Here is a 19,831-nt window from a genome sequence, read left to right as displayed (position 1 = left end):
CCTGGAGCTCCACCCCTGGGAAGTGGCCTTGCACGGGGGGCGCTGCACTGTCGGGGGGGGGGCGGTGTGGGAGGGGCGCTGGCCATGGGGGGCTGCTCAGAGCCCTTCGTGCAGCGTGAGAATCGCAGCTCCCTGCGCCATCCCCGCCTGCACCTTGTGCCGGTGACTCAGCGCCTGGTGACTCACCGCTGAGCGAGGCACAGAGCCCGTGGGGGGCTGGGCTCTGGGGCGGATCCGACCAGCCAGGGCCCCTGGTGGGGGGTAGAGAGGCTCCGGGCTCCCTGCTGGGACAGTTTCCCCTGGCAGGGCCACCTGTCTGCCCGTGAGGGCTGTCCAGGACCCTGCTCTCCGGGCATGTGCCCAGGGCTGGGCCGGGCGTCGGGGCGGGCTCGCAGCTCGGGGGCTGGCAGATGGTAACGGGGCTCCGGCACGCTTGGGGGCATCGTGTGCCAGTCCCAGCTCCTCCCAAGCCAGCCCAGGCAAGTGCAGGTGCAGGCTGGCCAGTGAGCCGTATGCTGGGGCACGGGGCGTGACCCTCTGCCCTGCACCCCTGCTCTTGCAGGGTGATGTGGGCTGCCCCGTTCTGCCTGGCAGCTGGTGCTGGGCACAGGCTTCTCCTGGACTGTGCCGCTCCTGGGGCCTGGCGGGGTGCACAGCCCATGGCCCAGGCTGCGTCCAGGGCACCACGCTGCGGTCTCCCCGCAGGGCGGTGCCGGGACAGAGCCGTGGCTGGGGATGGGGGTGTGCGTGGGGGATCGGGGTGGGGCAGGGCTGCCCCCGGCATGGAGCTGGTAGCTCTGCATGACCCCGGCCCCCCCTGCACTGGCGTGTCCGTCCAAGGGGTTCCCCCTCCCTCCAAGCCAGGCCCTGGTGTGTATCCCCCAGTCCCAGCTGGGTGTCCACTGTGGGCATGAGCTGGCCGGGCTGTGGCTGCCGTGTCCGGGGGAGCAGGAGTGGGGGGGGTGTCCAGCGCCTCGGGGGCAGGCAGGCGGCGGGTTGCACGCTTGGCTGGAGCCCTGACATATTGGGGTTGATGGCAGGCAGTTCGTGTTTCCTTGGGCTAAAAGCAAAGCGGGCTGGGTTAACTCCTTCCTGGCAAGCGGCCGGGCGGCTTGCTGCAGCCACGGGGCGGGGCTCCCCTCCTGGGGGCAGGGGGGGGCATGCGGGGACGTGGCCCTGGGCTCCCATGCCGTGGCGCAGCTTTATGCTGCTGTGTGCAGGGAGCGGCCTCCCCTCATGCTGCTGGGCTGGGGCGCTCTCGGTGCTCTGTGACAGGAAGGCGGGGACCGTATCCCCCCCCCCCCGGTGGGCAGGAGGGAAACTGAGGCACAAAGCTGAGCAGTGACTTGCCCATGGCCACCCAGCGAGTCGGTGGCAGAGCTGGGATTGGGGCCCCCCCCTCCCGTCTAGGCGACCTTCTGGAACTGGAGCTGGAGCTGGAATTGGGTGGAAGAAGGGACAGGAGCCGCCTTGCTAGGGGGCTCCCCACACACGCTGAGCCAGCCCCCGGGGGAGAGAGCAGCCGGCCGGTGCCGTGTGCTCCCATGGTCTCTGGGGGGCTCCCATTCGGAGCCTGGCTCCAAGCTGTCGGGGGGCCAGTTTGCCTGTTGGGGGGGGGCTCGGCTCTGCACTGCCGTTCCTGTTGCTCAGGGCCACGGGGCTCGGTGTCCCTGGCCCAGGCTTGTTTGTGCAGCTGAGCCAGGCCCTGGCTGGGGATTAGGACCTGCCTGAGGCGCGCTCCACGGGGCCGTGTTGCAGCTGGCGGGGGGGGGGGGGGCTCTCCTTTTGGGAGCTGCCTGGAAAGCAAACTACCACGCTTGGGCCCCGTCCGCCCGCTGACTGTGGCCCGGCCCTGCCCAGCCGCCGGCTTGTGCCTCCTGGGGGACAGGGCGGGCCCGGCACGGCTGTGCCCCTGGAAGGAAAGGAGAGGAACCAAATGCCCCCCCCTCGTGCCTCCTGCATCTGGCAGTGCCCCCCTCCCCCCGCCACTAGCCACTGGCCCGCATTAGCCCCCCCCCACTGCGTGCGCCCCGTGGCGGGCGCGGGGGCTAAGGACAGTCCAAGCGCCAGGCTGGTCGTGCCGCTCTCCTGCCTGCCCCGCGTTCCCTCCTTGGGGGCCTGCTCCTTGCCCGGGCCGGGCCTGCGAGTCGCAGGGCCCGCTGGCGCCGGGAGGTGGCTCTTTCCCCTGCTGCTCGCTGGCCGGCGCTCAGCCCGGGTTCCAGTGCGTGGGCACTACGGCCCCCCCGGCCGGAGCCCCATCTGCCTCGTGGGCAGGGGCATGGCGGGCCGGGCTCTCAGATTCCCAGACTGGGCCGTCCGGGGGCGCCACAGGGAGATTTGGGGGGCCCCTCACACGCCTCCAACCTCAGACACATTCTGACAGCTTCGTCCCGCGCCCCCCCGGCAGCCGCAGGCTGGGAGCCCCAAAGTAGCAGGGACCCCCCCAGCCTCGGGGCGCTGGTGGTAGCACACCGGGTTCAGCAGGCTATGGGGCGCCCCCTTCGCCCCCAGCTGTCCCCGGGCTGGGCAGAAATGCAGCCACCTCTGGGGCACAGGGCAGCAGCGGCGCGCTGGGGCACCTCCGGAGGGAGGAGGGAGGGGCCGCTGCCCCCTCCCCAGCCCCCCGCCTGCGGGGCTGGCTCGGCTCCCCGCCCCGTCTCCCGGCGGAGGCGGGGGGAGGTGCGGGCTGTCATTGGCAGGCACCAGCAGCTCCTTCCCGGAGCCAGCGGAGCCTCTCCTCCGGCAGGCAGCCCCGCGCTGCAGGCTAGGGGCCGGCTCGGGCTCCCCTCGCCGGCTGCCCAGGCTCCTGCCAGCCCCTCCCCGCTCCCCTCCCTCCCTCCCCTCGCCGCCTTTGTTGGGAGATGTGTCGGTGGCCGCGGATCTGACAGCCAGCGGAGCATGGAGCCGCTCAGCCACCAGGGCCTGGCGCGCCTCTCGTGGATCGACACCCTCTACAGCAGTACGTGCGCTCGCCCGCGGCCGGGGGCAGGTGCGCTGGCCCGGAGCCGCCGGCTCCTCCGGCTGCGGGACTCGGAGAGGGCTGGGGGAGGGGGACGCTCACCTGGGGGCACGGTGCCAGCGGTGCCGAGCGCCTCCCCGGCCCGGCGGCAGCGCGCCCGGCCCCCCTGGACTGTGGCGTGCCGCCAGGCAGAACGGGGGGAGAGGATCCCGGCGAGGGTGGCACCGAGCCGGCGTCGTTAGCCGGGCGCCGTGGCGACTTGGCCCCGGGGCTGTGTGCTCCGCTCCTGCTGGCCGGCTGCTCCGGGAATCGCTCCCCCGTTCCTTGGCGTCCGGACAGTGCCACGGCTCTGGGGTGGCACCTCCCGGGCAGCCAGGGCCGGGTTATGCAAACGGGCACGGCAGGGCTGCCGGGCAAGCGGGCAGCACTGGGGGGGCCCTCCCCTGGGATCGACACACAGCCCTGCCCTCGGGGGGCTGGCCATGGCCAGGCTCTCCCTGGGGACGTGCCCTCGCTTGCCGTGGCCGCGCCACCTGCCCGCTTGCCAGCCCCAGAGCGGGCCGCGCGCCGCGGGGGCCGGGCGGAGACCCCTGGGGCTCGGGGGTTGCTCCTGCAGCCGCATCTGCCGCTGCTCCGAGTGGGGCCGTGGGGCTTGGCGGAAACCCCAGGGCCGTGCGCGCCGAGCGTCCCGCCTTGCTCGCTGGGTGAGCTGGGCGCTTGGGGGCCTGGCCCTGCTCGCCCCCGTCCTGCACGCACAGGCCAGCCCCCGGCTCACCCTGCCGGGTCAGAGCCCTGCCGGCACCGGCTACCCCTGGCCTGGGCGGCTTCCCGGTGCCCCCTCGTGGCAGTGGTGGGGCGGTCGCCTTGAGGCAGGGAGCGGGGCGCGGGGCTTGTATGCTGAGGGGTTGCCTGGAGGGCGCGGGGAGGGGATCTCCTGGCCCCCGTACTGGGGGGGAGCCTGACAGGCCCGCGGGGGGCTGGGCCCCGGGGCTGGGTCAGTGCAGCAAGCCCCTCCGGCAGGCGGGAGCCAGAACCTGCCCGTTGATTCTGACTCAGGGCAGACGGTGGGGGCTCCCCCACGTGCCCTGGCCCTGAGCTCTGTCTCCGCCCCCCGGGGCTGATTTGCCGCGTGGGCTGGGGCAGGTGTCGGGGTTTCTCCTCACACCGGGCCGGGCTGAGGCCTGTGAAGAGCTTTGGGGCACCCTGGGGGCAGGGGCGGCCCCCCAGCAAGGCCAGTCCTGGGGAGCCCCCGCTACTGGGCCTGGCCAGCCCACAGAGCCGGAGCTGGGGCCCCCTGTAGGCAGCCAAGCGCGAGTTCTGCTGGGGCACTGCCCCTTCCCGTGTTGGCGCCGGAGCCATGGAGCTCCGGGCAGGGGGAGGACCAGTCGTGGGGGACGGCCGGGGGTAGCTGCGGAGGACGGCGAGAGGCGGGGCGCAGCGGGCGGGGTCTGGGGCGGGGGGGCGTTGCGTGGCGTGGCCTGGCTGTACCGTTCGTACTGCGTCCTGCCCCAGCGTGGGCTCCAGATCAAAGGGCACCCGAGCGACTGCGGCTGGAGTTCGGAGAAGCTGGACGTGGGCGTCTGGGAGTGCAGGGTGTTGGCACGGGGTGAGTGGCAGAGCAGGTGCAGGCACGGGCTGCATGGGGGCGAATGGTAGGTAGGGGGTTCAGGGTGCATGGGGGACTGGCAGGGCAGGGGCGGACCTGGCAGCGAGGGGCAGGCCTGGCACAGTTGGCAGGACAGGGCAGGGCGGGCACAGCAACGGGGGGAATGTTTGTACTTTTCACTCTGGCCCCAGTGACCTGGAGTCGCTCACATGGGGTCTGTCTAAGGGTCAGACGTGGTTCCCGACGCCCAGTGGCCAGGGGTCCCGGACAGCGGGGCCCCGCCAAAGCCCTTGCACGACCAGGCCTGGTGTCTGGCTGGGCACTACGGTCAGAGGCCAGAGCGAAAGCCTTAGTCCGGTGCCTGGCGTTCAGAGCGGCCGTGGACACGCCACCTTGCTCCCCTGGCTCCAGCCTCCGCGCGGCGTTTCGCAGAGGCCGGTGCTGGGTCTGTGCGGCGCGAGCTGGAGAGCAGGCCTCGCTGGCCTCGCTGGGGCTGCCAGGGGCAGAGGCCGTGGGCGCATTGGCCTCTCGCAGGCGTCGCGGCTGCCTCGGGAGCAAGCTAAGTTGGTGGCTTGTGTGTCCGTGTCCCAGGCCTCGGGCTGAGCGTGGCGCGACAGGCAATCCCGGCTCCGGGGCGGGGAAGCCAGGCCGGGCCAAGGAGGGGTGCGGTGAGGGGCGCCCTGTGCCCAGCTGGCTGCTTTGTCGAGGCCGGCCCTGCCGATCCCTCAGCCCCGGCCAGGACTTGCTGCTAGTCTCAGGGGCGCTGCCCGGAGCCCAGGCTGTGGCGGGCGAGGCGGGTTCAGAGCCGCTGGCATGGCTCTGCGCTCTGGCGCCGTCACACCGGGCGCCGGCCGCGTCTCTCTGTGGCTCGTGAGCGCATTCGAGCCTGGCAGGAGCCGGGGTCACGAGAGGGAGCGCGCGGGAGCTGTTACTGTAGGCAGGGCCCGGAGACTCCTGCAGCGGCCTTGTGGGGTGAGTTCTCCCCTCCGGGGTTCAGCAGCCTCCTTCGGGTGGCAGCCAGCGGCAACAGGCCCTGCTGGGCTCCTGCTGTCCGTGTGCGCGGGGCCCGGGGCCTGGGCGTGCTGGGCTGCCTGCCTAGAAAGCTCGCGGAGCCGCTGTGGCTGGGCGCCTTCCTCCCCACTTGCCTGTGGCTCGGGCTCAGGTGGTGGCCGTCGGGCCTGTGGCTTCCTCCAGCTGAGGGGGTGGGCAGGGGCCTGGACCGAAGCGCCGTTGGGAGGGTCTCTCTTCTGGGGAGGTCACCTCGGCAGGGCGCCTGGCTCAGGCCTGGGACGAGACGGGGGAGCCAAAGAAGTTGCTCCCTGGAGTCAAGCCCCAAATACCCGCCCCCCCCTCAGCGGAGCCTTTTGGGGGCCACCCAGGGGCCCGTAGGCTCCCCGGGTTCTGCTCTCCCAGACTCCCCTTCGCTTGGGGCCGCCGGCCTGTTAGCCCGCGGGTGTCTGAGCCTGCAGAGGCTCCCCCGGGCCGAAATCCCGTGTCAGGAGGAAGCTGCCTCAGACTGGTGGGTGCTAGCCCAGGAAAGGGCGACACGGGAGTTCTTGGGTACCCCCATTGCCCCAAATTCCTCCCTGGGGCCTTCTCCTCCCTCTGCTGCTTTGCCCTGGAGACCGTCACGGGCCGCACGGCTGCCTGACCCTCCAGGTGGGGCGGGAGGGAGGCTGCCCAGGGCTGTGCCCAGCCGGTGTGAGCTGCGAAGGGCCCACGTGGCGCAGGCTGGCGACGGGCGGAGCCGGCTGCACCGAGGCTCCCCTCCTCCCGGGCTGCGTAGGGTGCAGGGCCCTGCGGCCCCACACAGGGCTGGCCGCACGGCGGGTGTGGGGCGGGTCCTCCTGCCTTGCCCGGCAACGGGCAAGCACTGACCTCAATGTGCAGTCGCTCTCCCTCCGTGACGTGAAGCCGCCGGAACCGCCCCCCGCCCATGGCGAGGGGAGCCGCTGTCGGCGTGCGGGGCATTAATGACCTGGCCTCGCCGTGGGGGGTGGCCCAGAACCCCGGCTGCTCCCTTGGCTGCTGCGCCCTAGCCCGGGGCGGGGGTGAGTCTCGGTGCCCCCAGCCGCGCAGGTGCTCGCCTTGTGCAGCTCGGCTCAGTGTGTGGAGCAGCCGGGACCCCGTCTGCCCAGCCCTGTGCTGCGGGCTCCTCGGGCATTGCCGGGGCTGCGCCGCGCTGGCAGGCTTGTGCTGGGGGTCCCGCCGTGCAGCCCGGCCAGGGCTTTGCCAGCGCCTGGCAGTGGGGAGGAGAGCGGGTCTGCGGGGGAGCAGTGCTGGAGGGGGAGGAGGACCGGAAGGGTCAGGCGTCGCTGCCTCTGGTTAACGCGCCCCGCACCCCGCGGAGGGATGTAAACTCACGGTTACAAAGTTAAAAGTAACGTTTCAGCGGTTACCTGGGATCCTGCGGGTGGGGGGGCTGCGCCGTGGGCTGCTCCGGCCAGGCTGTGCCGATTCACCGCTGCACCCGTGAGCACGCCAGTAAGACTGATGCTTAGGGAGTAACTGGTGAACAGGAGAGAGATGGCCGCAGGAGGGGGGGCGTAGGCCTGAGTGATGTTCCTGCAGTCAGTCCCCATCCTAGCGGCATAGACGGCTGGTGCCGTGGGGGAGGGGGTGCAGGGAGGGCCACCTAGGAACGGGGGCATGAGGAGGCACCCCATGCCCTATGCCGGGTCACTTCCTTCCAAAAGCAGACACCCAGGGCCCGCCTCTCCGCACGGCTCTGCCGGGGCTGGCAAAGGGGGTGCTCGGAGGGCAGTCACTGCCCACTGCTCCCCGATGTGGATTTGTGCGGGCTGGGGGAAGGGCTCAGAGCCAGTCCACGTGACATCAGTGGTCCCGCTAATCTTTTCCATCCGCGTGCGGAATAAATGTTGCTCTGCGCACTGAGGCATATGCAAATGTGCACCACCAGTAGAAACGCACAACCGGGTGGTGGGCGCCCTGCTAATCAGCGGGGCGGCTCGGGGGGTTTTCCTGAGCGGCCGCGCAAGTAGCCAGCGTACTGGGAATGCTGGTTCACGTTCCCCTGCTGGTCCGGGGACGAGCCGCTCGCTGGGGTTCCCAGCACGGGCCCAGACGGGTCCCTGTGCCAGGGCATTTCAGGCCAGCCTCACTCCTGCCTCCTTTGGCTCCCTCCTGCTCTGAGCTGCCTTTAGCTGAGGCAGCAGGCCCGGCTGCAGCGCGGCGGGGAGGGGGAGCCTGTCTCTCGGGCGGGAGAGGCTTCCTGCCCCTTGTTTGCTGACGGTGAGCCGCCCGCTGTCCCCCGGCTCCCCACAGCCATGGAGACGCTCAGCGAAGCGCAATGATGGGCAGAGTGTGTGTGCGGTGGGCTCCCCGCGGCCCGTGTCAGCCAGGCTGCGTCCTGGCGCTGTGGGGCCAGGGAGAAAGAACGTTTGTGCCTGGCGGAGGGGGCCCGGGATGGGGCTGGCTCATGGCTGGGCCGGCAGCTGGCTGGGGACCCCCAGACTGCACCTGACCTGGCTGGCGTGGGGGGAGGGGGCAGGCGCGTGTTCCACGGATGCTGCGTCCCCGCCGCCTGCCCGAACGCCGGCAGCAATGAGGCAGGGCCCAGGACACACAATGGGGCAAGGGGGGGGCAGTTTGGCTTTGAGGGGCGTCAGCAGAGGGCGTGGAGAGAGCCTGCGGCTGGAGTAGCAGGGGGCTGTGGGGCACCGGCGGGGCTGTGTGAGGGGGTGCCCAGGCTGTCCTGGCCGGAGCTGCGGGTTGGTGCTGGGGGCCCTGGCAGAGCGGGGGGCCATCTCCCAGCATTTACCTTTCTGTCCCCGTGACTTCCCGCCCCAGCAGCAGGGCTCCCCGGCCCTCTCATCCGCTTCCCATTGGCTGGAGGCGGCCCGGTGCCAGGCTGTGGGGCGGGGGCTGACCACGCTGCGCCTGCCTTTGAACCCGCCTCTCCCTGTGTGGCAGGGCTGGAGCCGGCCTGTGCCGCTGGGGAGCCCGGCGTGCCCTGAAGCCGCCCTCCCCGACTCTCCTGGGCTCTCAGCCGGGCCTCGCAGACAGCGGGCGGCTGGGCTGTCTCTGGGCCCAGGAGATAAGGGTGTGGGGCGGGAAGTGCGGGCCCAGGACTGAGCAGGGGATTATGGGGGTTGGGGGCATTCTCGGGGATGGCGCCAGCTCTTCCCGCTGGGCCGATTCTCCTTGGGCCTCTCGCCTGCCCTGGGGACGCATGTGTGTCCCTGCCCCACGCACCCCTTCCTGGAGCCTCAAGAGCCAGCTGCACCTGCTGCCAGAGCAGGCTCGGACCCCCTCTGCCCAGGCTGGCCTGGCTCCGTGGGGCAGCTCCTGACCCCCGGGCTGGTGGAGGGGGAGGGCGGGCACCATGAGCGATGGTGAGTCTCTGTCCCTCTGCTCATGTTCCTAACTCTAAGCCGGCACCTGCTGTCCTGGCACAAACCTCATCTGCCCACCTTGCTCTGCTACCCAGGCTCCTGCCCCCATCTGGTCCCAGTGAGCATCCTTCCTGACCCCACGACCACCCTGCCACCCTGAAGCTTGAGGCTGGCTGCCTCTCCCCGAGCCGGCTCCGATACCCAGGGCTCTGAGTGCCCGGCCTGCTCCCCTCCGCCCACTGCTCACTCGGGCGGGTAGCCGGAGGGCGTTTGCCTCCCCGACCCACCTGCCCTGCTTCGAGCACCTGCCCCTCCCTGTAGGCGGCTGTGGATGGAGCAGTGGGGGGAGGGAAGGGACTGGCTGGGTTGTGTGGCATGGGGACGGTGCTCTGTGGGCAGGGTAGGGCCCTGCTGTGGCTGCCCCCCTTGGCCATGGCATTTGAAGTGTGCCTGGCGGTGGGGCATGGCGTCGTGCTTGGGTTTCATGTGCATTCCTGGCGGGGCACCGGGAGCAGCTGGCGGGGCACAGGAGCCAGGGACGTGGCCCCCGCCGCACCGACTGCGCTGGCAGGGGCCCGTCCTCGGGGGAGCACTCGGGGATACTGTGCCCAGGGGCGTCTGCCCCCTCCGGGAGGGGCTGGGGGAATAGGAACTGGGGCCATGGGTCAGGAGTGGCTGCTAATCACGGGTCCTGTTCTTCCCTGCCCCATGGCCCCAGGGGGCTTGTCGAGGGACAGAGCCATTGAGTGCAGGGAGAGAGGCGGGGGACGCGGGCAGAGGCAGGAGACATGGGATGGTGCTGCCTTTGGCCCTGGCATCGGGCTGCTGCTGGCAGAGCATCTGTCACGCTGGGGTCGTGGCTCTGCGACCCCCGGCCGGCCGGGAGGGGACGCCCCGTGAGAGTGGCCAGGCCCCGTCCCCGGCTCCCCACCGCTGTCTGTCTGGCCCCACTGCTGTGCTCGCTGAACGCCAGGGCCGCGCTGAGCTGGGGGGCGGGATGCTGGCTCGGCTGCCCCGTTGCCCCCCCCCACTCGCGCGGTGCCCGCCCCGTGGGATGGCGCAGGGGAGAGCACGCCCCCCCCTTCCCCCATCCCGGCGGCCGTGGGAGGCTGAGCTGGCAGCCGGCAGGATGGTGCAGGAGCCAGTTGCCATGGCGATGGCACGGGCCTCACGCCGCGGGCCAGGCAGGCGTGGCGGAGCGCTGGCTGTGCGGGAGCGGAGGCGGGCGCTCTCCAGCCCGGCCCAGGGGGGTTGGCACGGGGGGGGGAGGGGGGAAGCTGCCCAAAGCAGCCGGCGGAGGTGTGAAGGGGCTGGAGGTGGTGAGATCCGCAGGCTGATCCATGTCCGGCACCCTGGGACGGGCTGGCAGATGCTTGCGGCCCACGGGGAGTCACAGAGGGGCAGGAGAGGACTCAGGGGGTGGGGGGGAGGGCAGGATCGGGGGACACCAGCGGAGCTGTGGGGGGGGGCAGAGCTGGGATAGCAGGAGGCTTGTGGGTTGGGGTTGTGGGGCACCAGCAGAGCTGTGTGAGTGGGAGGTTAGGGCTGGGATGGCAGGAGGCTGGAGGTTGGCATTGGGGGGCACCGGCAGCACTGTGTGAGGGGGTACCCCAGCAGTGGTCCCTGTAAGCTGAGTACTTGGGTGGCTGGAGAGAGAGAGTCAAATGCCACCCAGCTGAGGCAGAGCACCCACAGCTACTGGTGGTGCACATCCACACATGCCTTGGTGCACGTAACAAAATTTATCCCACACATGGGTGGAAAATGTTAGAAGGAACCTTGGTTTTCAGCCTGGATGGTACGGGGTAGAGCTTGTACTGCCTCTCCCCGGGTGATCTAGGCTGTTGCTCTAAAATTCTCTCAAACTCCTTCACCAAGTGAGTGAAGTGAGTCAAAACCCCCCCCTAAAGTGAGAACAATCCGCCTCTTGCCCCACTCGGACAAGTGCTAGGGTATTTTTGCATATGGCCAGGACTCACTACCCAGAGCCAGTGGCCGGGAGGGCCCCGAACGGATCAGGACGTTCTCAAGGGCTCTGTTCTGTGCGTGTGAAGGTCTTGTGCGAGTGCCACGTATGTGTGAGATCCGTGTGCCAGCCATGTTCGGGGTGTGTGTGTGTGTGTGTGTGAAATTCATGTGTGAGTGCTATCTGTGTGTGAGATCTGTGTGCAAGCCATGTTCGGAGTGTGTGTGTGTGTGTGTGTGTGTGTGTGTGAAATTCATGTGTTAGTGCTATCTGTGTGTGAGATCCGTGTGCAAGCCATGTTCGGGGGAAGGTGTATGAAATTCATGGATGAGTGCCATGCATGTGTGAGATCTGTGTTATCCATGTTCTGTGTGTGTGTGTGTGTGTGTGAAATTCACGAGTGCCGTGTGTGATCCATGTGTGTTCCATGCGTGTGTGATCCATGTGCAATGCGCATGTGCGCAAGGGCTGCCCCCTTCTCCCCACCACGTCCAGCAGTCTGGGAGGCGGCGTGCGTGGCTGGGGGGGGGGGGGGGGGGAGCCCTGCCGCTCACGAGGCTGACTCAGGAGCGCGCCGGTGGGTGTCCTGGCTGCTCCCTTGGCAGCCTGCTGGGGCGTTGCCAGCAGCCAGTTCGGGGGCCTGGGCCGCTGCTCCAGGGATGGGAAAGTTCCCAGCTGGAACGTGTTCATGCAGTGGGACCCTGGGCTGCCGTGCTGTGCCCAAATTCACACACCTGTGAGTGTACACGCGTGCACAAACATACATGCGTGTTCACACGGCCACAGGAGCCAGGCTCAGCGAGACCAGCGGGGACCCTTCTGTGGACCGCGCTGTATTGTCTGGGCAGTGAGGGCTGGTCTTCCAGGCTGCGAGCGCACCGGGTCGCTTGCTGAGCTGTGAGGGGGGCAGGTGTGGCTTTGCTGGGCTTCTGCCCCGTCTCCCTGGCCCTCTACCCTCCCTGGCTCGTGCTCACAGGCTCTGGCTCGGGAGGGCTTTAAAACCCTCTTTGATTTAAAGATTTATCAGCTTGAAATATTAAATTGCAATGAAATATTCACTGCGGCCCAGCAGCCGGCTGCGAGGCTGAGGGAGTTGGCTTCCCGCGGGGGGCTCCGGGCTGGGCACGCTCAGTGCAGGGGGGCGCTCTGCCCTGCCTGGCTTCGGAGGGGGGGTCTCGGCCGGGCGTGTTCAGTGCGGGGCACTGCGTGCCTGTAGCAGGGCGTGGGCTCTCGGAGAGCTCTGCTCGGCCTGTGGGCCGGGCACAGGGCTGGGGGCTCCGTCAGTGCGGGGTGACCATGGTAACGGCAGGGTGTTTCTTTCCCACAGGCTTGGGGGGCCCGTGGGCCCGGTTCTGGAGCCATGTGCCCCTTGGCACGCCTTCTTCCCCTGCTCCCAGCCGGAGCCTGGAGCCCGGGTGAGGAGTGGAGCGGTGGCTGAGCCGAGCGGGGGGCCCTGGCCATCTCCTGGGCCCTGAGTCTCACCCTGGGGAGAGGAGCACCAGCTGGGGGACTGACCCCCGGGGTGAACTGGGGGTTAAGGCTGCGCCAGGACAGGTACCCCTCAGGGCTTGCTGGGGCAGGGGCCTGGGTGCCCCCTGCCATGGGGCAGTGGCCAGAAAGCAGGGCTCTGGCTGCCACCCAGGCTTCTGGGGCAGGTCCTTTGCCACTGGCCCAGTGGGCAGCTGGCTGGCTTCTCTGGCACTGCCCTCCCAGCAGCCTGGGCCAGTGGGCAGGGCAGTCCCGGTACCCTGGCTGCTTGGGCTGCCTCTCCTGGGCCGGCAGTGAAGCCCCCGCCTTGGGCCGGAGCGGCAGGGCCAGCAGCTGGCAGGGCAGGCTCGGGGCTCTCCCGGGGGGCGGACTGGCCTGGCGGGATACCGGGAATTTCCCGGTGGGCCGGTGTGTCTGCACGCCGTTGCCCCTCGCTCCGAGCGGCTCCGCGTCCGCGCTGCATGCGGCACGTAGAGCCCGACCCGCCGCCTGCGCCGCACCTGACGCAGGGGGCGGGGCTGGAGGGGCACGCTGGGGTGACATCTCGGGGAGTCCCGTTTTCAACCCATTTCCCAGGCCTATTCTGATTGCCAGTGCGCTCCCGGCTCTCCCCACGCCTTCCCCCGGCTCTCCGCCCTGGCTCTGCCTCACGTCCCACAGGACGGGGTGGTGCCCGTCCCCGGCAAGTCCCATCTCTGGTCTGAGCAGTGCTGGCGGGCGGGCGGCTTCGCCCCGAGGGGTGCCAAGGTCAGTGACTGCTCCACTGCTGCTGGGGAAGGGAGAGCTGGGGCGGGTGGGGGAGTGCAGCAAGCCAAGCCGGGGCATCTCCAGCAGCTGCAGGCCACATCACAGAGTTGCTGCTTGGCCGAAATCCTGCTCCCCCCTCCCCCAGTTTCAGCCTCCTGCCCACGGGCTCCTCTCTTGGTACCACCCCCTCCCCTCTGTTCCCACCCCAGGGCTGCTGCATTCACCTCCTCTGCCCGCTGCCATCTCCATGGGAGCAGACCGGCTCTCCGCTCCCCAGCTCTTCAGCCCAGGGGGAATAGAGCCGAGCACGGCTCCAACCCTTAGGCCTCCCTGCCCTCATCTGCAGCAGAGGTAGCCAGGGCTTGTTGCTCCTAGCCGAGAGAGGCCAGGAGTGAATGGGGCCGGGAGAGCGACCCCAGGGCTGGCAGCCCCACGCCCTTCCCGGCCTCACTGTCCTTGCTGTGGCTGGGCTGCTTTGTTCGCCCTTTGTGCTGCTGCGCTGGGGGCGAGCGCCACTGGGGGCCGGGGTGGGCTGGGCAGATGCTGTCCCACAACCTCAGGGGTGGGGGGGAGGGCAGGCGGGCTAATGACTTTCCCAGCACTGCCTTCGCCCTCTTTGTCCAGAGGGGAAACTGAGGCACGGAGTGATGGGTAGCGACTTACCCATGCCGCCCAGCAGGACGGCAGCACAGCTGGACAGAAAACCCAGGAGTCCTGGCCCCCAGGCCCACCCTCCTCACTGCTCCTGAGTGTGCAGGAATGGGGGGGGGGGCGGAAACAGATTTGCATGGCGCCTCTGCATGGTGGGGGCAGGCTACAGAGGAGCCTCCCCTCACACGGATTGCTGGCTCCCTTCCCCCCTCCCACGGCGCCCCCTTCCTCTTCCTGCCCCCTCCCAGCTCGGCCTGCAGCGGGGCGCTGGCCGAGCCCGGACTCAGCTGTTAACTGCGTGTGTCGGTGGTGCCCGGGGGCTTGGCTGGGCGCTGTGTGGCCAGCGGGAGGGGAAGGGGGCAGCCTGGCTCAGTGTGCCGGGGAGCCGGCCATAGCACCTCGTAGGTTAATGAGCCAGCTGGGGCCTAGCACTGGGGAACGGGTGCTGCCGGAGCCCCCTCGGAATGGGGGAACATGCGTCTCCCTTCCCTGGTGGGGGTGGCTCCCTCTCTGCAGTGGAGGGGGCTGTGTGGCAGGGCACCCGGGAGCTGTTGACCACTGGGGGGGCAAGCCCTGGCTGACCCCTTCCCCCCCAGCCGGGTCTCTGCCAAGTGCCTGACTGGAGCACCCTAAAATCGTGGTGTGGGGCTTCTGCGCCCAGCAGCCCTCTGCCTGGAAATCAGCTGCTTGCAGGGCTCAGCTGCTGGCCCCAGTGCACTCGGGGGGCTCAGAGCTGGGGGCCCTCGGGCCCCCCTGGCCTGGGCCCTGGCAGAGTGGGGAGAAGGCCTTGCCCAGCTGCAGGGGGGGAGCTGGTGGAGAAGTGTTTTCCTATTGCACATCACTCTCTGCTGCTCCGCTCCCACCTTGTCCTGGTGCCACACGCCCATTGGCTGCGGGAGTCAAAACAAGGGGGCGGAGCTTGGGAAGTGACCTCACCTCCTGGGAACCCCGCCCCCAGCCCCTATAAAAAGCAAGATGGTGCAGCAGGGAGGGAGAGCTCTGAGCTCCCAGCTCTCCCCAGCGGGGAGGGGAGCCTGGGGGTGGCTCCATGCCTGATGGCTTAGCCCCTGGCTGCCATGCCCCTGGCCAGCCCCCTGTCCCAGCTGGGGAGTCCCGCGGGGCAGCGCCATGGCGGCGAGGGGCCGGCAGCGCCCGGTGCGCTATGCCTCCCTGGGTGCCCTGGTGGCCGACACTCACCGGCCTCTCCTCTTCCTCCTGGCAGACTTCAACTACGGGGCGGAGGACTACGACGCGGAGGGCAATGAGGAGCCCAAGGGGCCGCCGGAGGGCTCAGAGACCATGCCCTACATCGACGAGTCGCCCACCATGTCGCCCCAGCTCAGCGCCCGCGGCCAGGAGAGCGGGGACGGCGTCTCGCCCACGCCCGCCGATGGCCTGGGCACGGGGGTAGGTGCTTGCGCTGGGGCTGCCGGAACCTGGGGGGCTCTGCCCAGCAGGGGGCGAAGGGGTTGCTGCTTCTGTGCCCTGTGGGACCTGGGGCTGCTGGAGCTAGAGGGGTCCAGCCCCCTGGCTCCCCCCCGCTCTCGTATTCTAAACCTTCCCAGCTCAGCCCCCTCCTCTCCTGGCTTGAGAGGTGGGGTGCTGAGCTGCATGGCTGCTCTTTGCCCCCTGCGTGTGGGGTGAGGGCTGGGGCCTGCCCGCGGTGCTGGGGGCTCCGGGCAGGGCGAGTGTCCGGTGCAGTCAGGCAGGGCCAGGGCCCCGTCCCTTCCTTGGCACTGTGCGAGGAGGGCTTGCCAAGCAGGCCATCCCCGGAGGGAGGAGCTGCTGCAGAGCTCCTAGGGCTGTCGGCAGCCACGCAGCAGCCGTCCGCTTGCTGCACAGCAGGGTCCGGCCCCGAGGAGATGTGCACCGGGGTCTCTGGCCCCCCCCAGCCTGTCTCCCTCAGTCTGCCCGCCGGGCACAGTACTGGGTACGCGGCTTCTGCTCTGCACCCCAGCACCAGCTGCATTTCCGGGAGAGGCTGCGGAGCTTGGAACCTCTGGGGCCAGCCGGGGGTGGAGTGGGACCCCCCCCTCTCTGCCCCCTGTGGATGGGCGTTCAACGACAGTTATTCCTGTCGGCTGGGGGCGCAAGGCAGCGGCATGGGGGTGCCCCCCCTTCCTGCCCCCTGAGGTGCAGGGCCAAGGCCTGACCCTAAATGCCCTGGCATGGGTGCCACAGGAAGGGGGTGGGGTGGGGTGGGGGCTGCTGCTGCTGTGGATGGAGCTGCCCAGGCGGGACCTGTTCTCCCTCCCCGCTCTGCCGCATCTGCAGCTGGCTGCCGGGGACCTCTCTTGCGGGCCACAGGTGCCATCTAGTGGCAGCGGGCGGGATGGGGCCGTGGAAGGCGTCTGGTCAATTTCAGGCCAGTGTGGTGAGGCGGAAAAGGCCTTTCACGGAGAGCCGGGTTGGCCCCTCTCTTGGAGGCAGAGCCGAGAGATGGGGGGAGGGTCGGGTCTGGGCAGTGCCCGCATCTGGGAGGCTCGGGGGCGTGACGTTTCTTGGCGTTGTGGCGGCGCTTGGAGAACAAGCCGTGCAGCCTGACTTCCTGGCTCCTTGCATGGGCATGCAGCGTCTAGCGCCTTCTGGGCGGGGGGGCTCTGTGTGGTTTGGAAGCAAAGGCCTGCTGCGGGGCCATGGCGGGGCCGTGAGGTGCAGGGGCCCGAGGCCGGTGTACCGACTCCCTGGGACTCCTTTCCAGGGCAGTGCCAGGAAAGGCTGGGCTGTGGCGTTGAAAGGGTTCTGGCCTCATCCAAAGGATCAGATGTGAATGCGAAGGGGCAGCTCCCTGGTGGGGTGAGGGGCCGGCCTGGGGGATGGATCTAGGAAGGGGGGGACCCTCCTGGCCGGCAACACCCCGGTTCCAACTGCCCGCCTGCAGCAGGGCTGGCATGGCCCAGAGGCCAGCAGGAATGAGTTTGCTTGAGCCCGGCCCGGCCCCTGCCTACCTGCCTGGGCTCTCCCTGGGATTCAGAGCGTGGCGGCTTCCGCCCCCCACCCGAGCCCTTTCCCGCCGCTGTTTCCCCACCAGGTGGCGTCAGCGAGCAGGGCCCAGGCTGGGTTTAATGTCGTGGGCCCGTGGGTGTCTCCACTGCCCGTGGACCGGAGGACCCGTGTTGCTCTGGGCCCAGGCTGGCTCTTCCCCCCCCCCCCCCCCCTTCCCTGGGGCTGGCCCTGCCCTGTCCGTGGGCACGGTGCCTCTTCCTTCCCCGCACGGCTTGGGCCAAAGCCACAGCTGGGCCCGGCGGGGAGATGCTGGGGCGGGGGGATGCTGCCAGTGACGGCGGAAGCCGCACTGGGCCGGGGCTGGGCCTATCTCGGAGCTGCTGGCGCTGCATGATGGTATCAGGGCCCTTTGGGCAGGGTGGCAGCTGCTGCGTGGCTGGGGACAGGCGCAGGGCTGGGTGTGGCTCGCTCTCCCTCCGGGTCCCAGGACCAAGCCGCAGGGCCGCCCTGCCCCCGTGCTGCCCTCTTTGCCCCTCACAGCTCGGGGCGCCCTGCCCGAAGGGCTCGTGCACGGTTAGAGCCCCGGGAAGGCCCTTGAGCCCATCCTCTCCAGCCCTGGCCCGGTGGTTGGCCCCAGGGTATGGGGCAGCAGCAAGGGCATGTTCCCCGCATTCGGTGCCGTGAGGCCCTTGGAGCCCCGGCTTGTGCGGCGCCCGGGCACGGCGGATCTGCTCTCTCAGGCCCCTGCTACGCTGGGGGCCCCTCCTGCCCCAGGGGCACCCAGGGGGCTGCCCCTCTCCGGCTGCTGGGCCGGGAGCCGGAGGAGCCGCGCGCTCCCTCCCGGAGCTAATGGGATTTGGCGGCTCCAGCGCGGCTCCGCCTGCAATCCCATTATCTGCGCCGCGGTTCCAGGCTAAGCCGAGCGCCCTTTGGAGGCCGGGGCTGGCAGCTTTAACCCCTTCGCCGCCGCCGCCGCCTCTGAGCGGCCAGGCCTGGGACCCGCCAGCAGGAGGCAGCTTCCCCCACGGAGGCAGCTTCCCGGGAGCCAGGGCGGCTGCAGAATGGGGCCAGAGTCCTGTCTGTGGGGCTCAGGAGGGTGGGAGCCCTGGAGCGGGTGGTGCTGCCCGTTCCTTGGGGCTGGGGCTGCAGCGTGGGGTCAACAGGGGCTTCTGGTGGGACGGGGTAACATGCAGCCTGCCCTGGTGGAGGGAGCCGAGCTGGAGGGTGTCAGGCCCCAACGCTGGGGGTGTGTGGGGAGAGGAGGGGTGGGGAGACCGCCCTGCACGGAGGGGGAGGGAGGTGTGTGGGGAGCCTGTCCTGTATTGGGGGGGGAGGGAAGACTGCCCTGCGTGGGGGGGGGGGTGCGGGGGGGGGGAGGGCCCGCGCGGGGGGGGGGAGGCTGCCCTGCGGGGGGCGGGGGGGGGGGTGCTGGGGGGGGGCCCTGCGGGGGGGGGTGGGGGGGGGGGCCGCCCTGCGCGGGGGGGGGGGGGCGTGTGGGGGGAGGCTGCCCTGCGGGGGGGGCGGGGGCGGGGGGCGTGTGGGGGGAGGCTGCCCTGCGGGGGGGGGGGAGGGCCCTGCCCGGGGGGGGGGGGGGGCGTGTGGGGGGAGGCTGCCCTGCGCGGGGGGGGTGGGGGGTGGGGGGTGTGGGGGGGGGCTGTGTGGGGGGGGGGCGGGGGGGGGGGAGGCTGCCGGGGGGGGGGCGTGTGGGGGGAGGCTGCCCTGCGCGGGGGGGGGGCGGGGGCGTGTGGGGGGAGGCTGCCCTGCGCGGGGGGGGGGGGGGGGGGGGGGGGGGGGGGGGGGGGAGGGCCCTGCGCGGGGGGGGGGGGTGTGGGGGGGGGGGAGGCTGCCCTGCGCGGGGGGGGGGGGAGGGGGGGGGAGGGCCGCGGGGGGGGGGGGTGATGTGGGGGGAGGCTGCCCTGCGCGGGGGGGGGTGGGGGGGCGTGTGGGGGGAGGCTGCCCTGGGGGGGGGGGGGTGCGTGTGGGGGGAGGCTGCCCTGCGCGGGGGGGGGGGGTGCGTGTGGGGGGAGGCTGCCCTGCGGGGGGCGGGGGGGGGGGTGCCCTCCCACTGGGCTGGAGGCTCTGTGCAAGGCCCCCGGAGTGGGCCCTGAGCAGGCTGTGGCTGGAAACCCCTTCTGAGCCGGGCCCCCCGCCCCCGCCGGCGCGATGGAGGAAGACAATAGGGCAGCACATGCAAAGCGTGTCAACCTCAGCTTCCCCTTTCCCTGGCGCGGGGGGGGGGGGGGGGGGGCGACGCGGCAGCTGTTCCAATAGCGAGGCTGCTTCCCTGCGTCCCCCCTCCCCCGAGCCGCTGGCCGGTCACTGGAAAGCCCCGACTGCCCCCTGCAGCTGGGCCACGCGGGAGGGGGCCGGGCTGTTCCCACGAGCCGACCCGTCCCCAGTCCGGTCCTGCCCCCCCCCCCCCCCCCGGCACGGGTGTTACCTGCCCCCAGCCTGCGGCCTCCTCCTGCCCGTTTCAGCCCCTTGGGGTGCGGGTCGGGGCTGGAAGGCACGTGAGGCGGGTTTGGCACCAGGAGGCCTCTGTCTCTTGCTCCTGTAGGGCAGGGGACGTGGGCTATGGGGCTGCACCCCTTGTTCGCCACTCTGGGACCTGGCACAGCACCGCGCAGGGCTGAGCAGTTCCCCGGGGGCAACTGCATTCATCAGTAGGGTTCAGAGTCAACGCCCTGCTGGCAGACATGGCGGGGTTCTTGCCCCTGCAGACAGCCCTGGCCTACCCGATTTGGCTCTGCACGGCTGCCTGGAGGGCGTTCTTGCTGTGGATTTACCCGGCTGCCCACTCCCTTCTGCCCCGAGGTCCCCAGATGACCCCGTCCCCTCCTCTGAGTCCTGCTGCCAGGCACCGAAGTGTCCCTCCCCAGCCCCCTTGTGCCGGGATGCGGGGCCCCACGACCAGCTGGAGCGCCTCGGGGGAGCAGGGGAGAGCCCCCAGGCAGGGCAGTGGCTCTGGGGCGGGGGCAGCAGCCCATGCTGGGGGGCAAGGCTGTGCTCGGAGTCCTGTCCCCTCCCCGGGGGGGTGCCGCGTTCCCTCGTCCCTGTCCTGCTGCGGCAGCTACTGGTGGAGAAGCTGGCTCCCCTGCCTTGTGAGCTCCCGC

At 70.5% G+C, this 19,831-nt stretch overlaps 1 protein-coding gene across 4 annotated transcripts in view; it reads left to right on the top strand.

Moving 5' to 3' along the window:
• The window catches only part of ABR (ABR activator of RhoGEF and GTPase), a 76,099-nt gene that overhangs the window by 20,107 nt on the left and 36,161 nt on the right, over nucleotides 1-19,831 (top strand). For 2 of the 4 annotated variants that reach the window (XM_075904338.2, XM_075904337.2), the window contains exon 2: nucleotides 14,995-15,179. In XM_075904338.2, the coding sequence (XP_075760453.2) occupies nucleotides 14,995-15,179 (185 nt within the window). Of the gene's footprint in view, nucleotides 1-2,843; nucleotides 2,960-12,285; nucleotides 12,302-14,994; nucleotides 15,180-19,831 lie in introns of those variants that run through there. The other 2 variants (XM_075904340.2, XM_075904341.2) reach the window with 2 other exon arrangements.

Source organism: Pelodiscus sinensis, chromosome 21, assembly GCF_052426305.1.
Source record: "Pelodiscus sinensis isolate ZL-2025 chromosome 21, ASM5242630v1, whole genome shotgun sequence".
NCBI classification, from domain to species: Eukaryota; Metazoa; Chordata; order Testudines; family Trionychidae; genus Pelodiscus; species Pelodiscus sinensis.
Note: the sequence above shows the minus strand (reverse complement) of the source record. Positions and strands in the feature narration are given on the sequence as shown.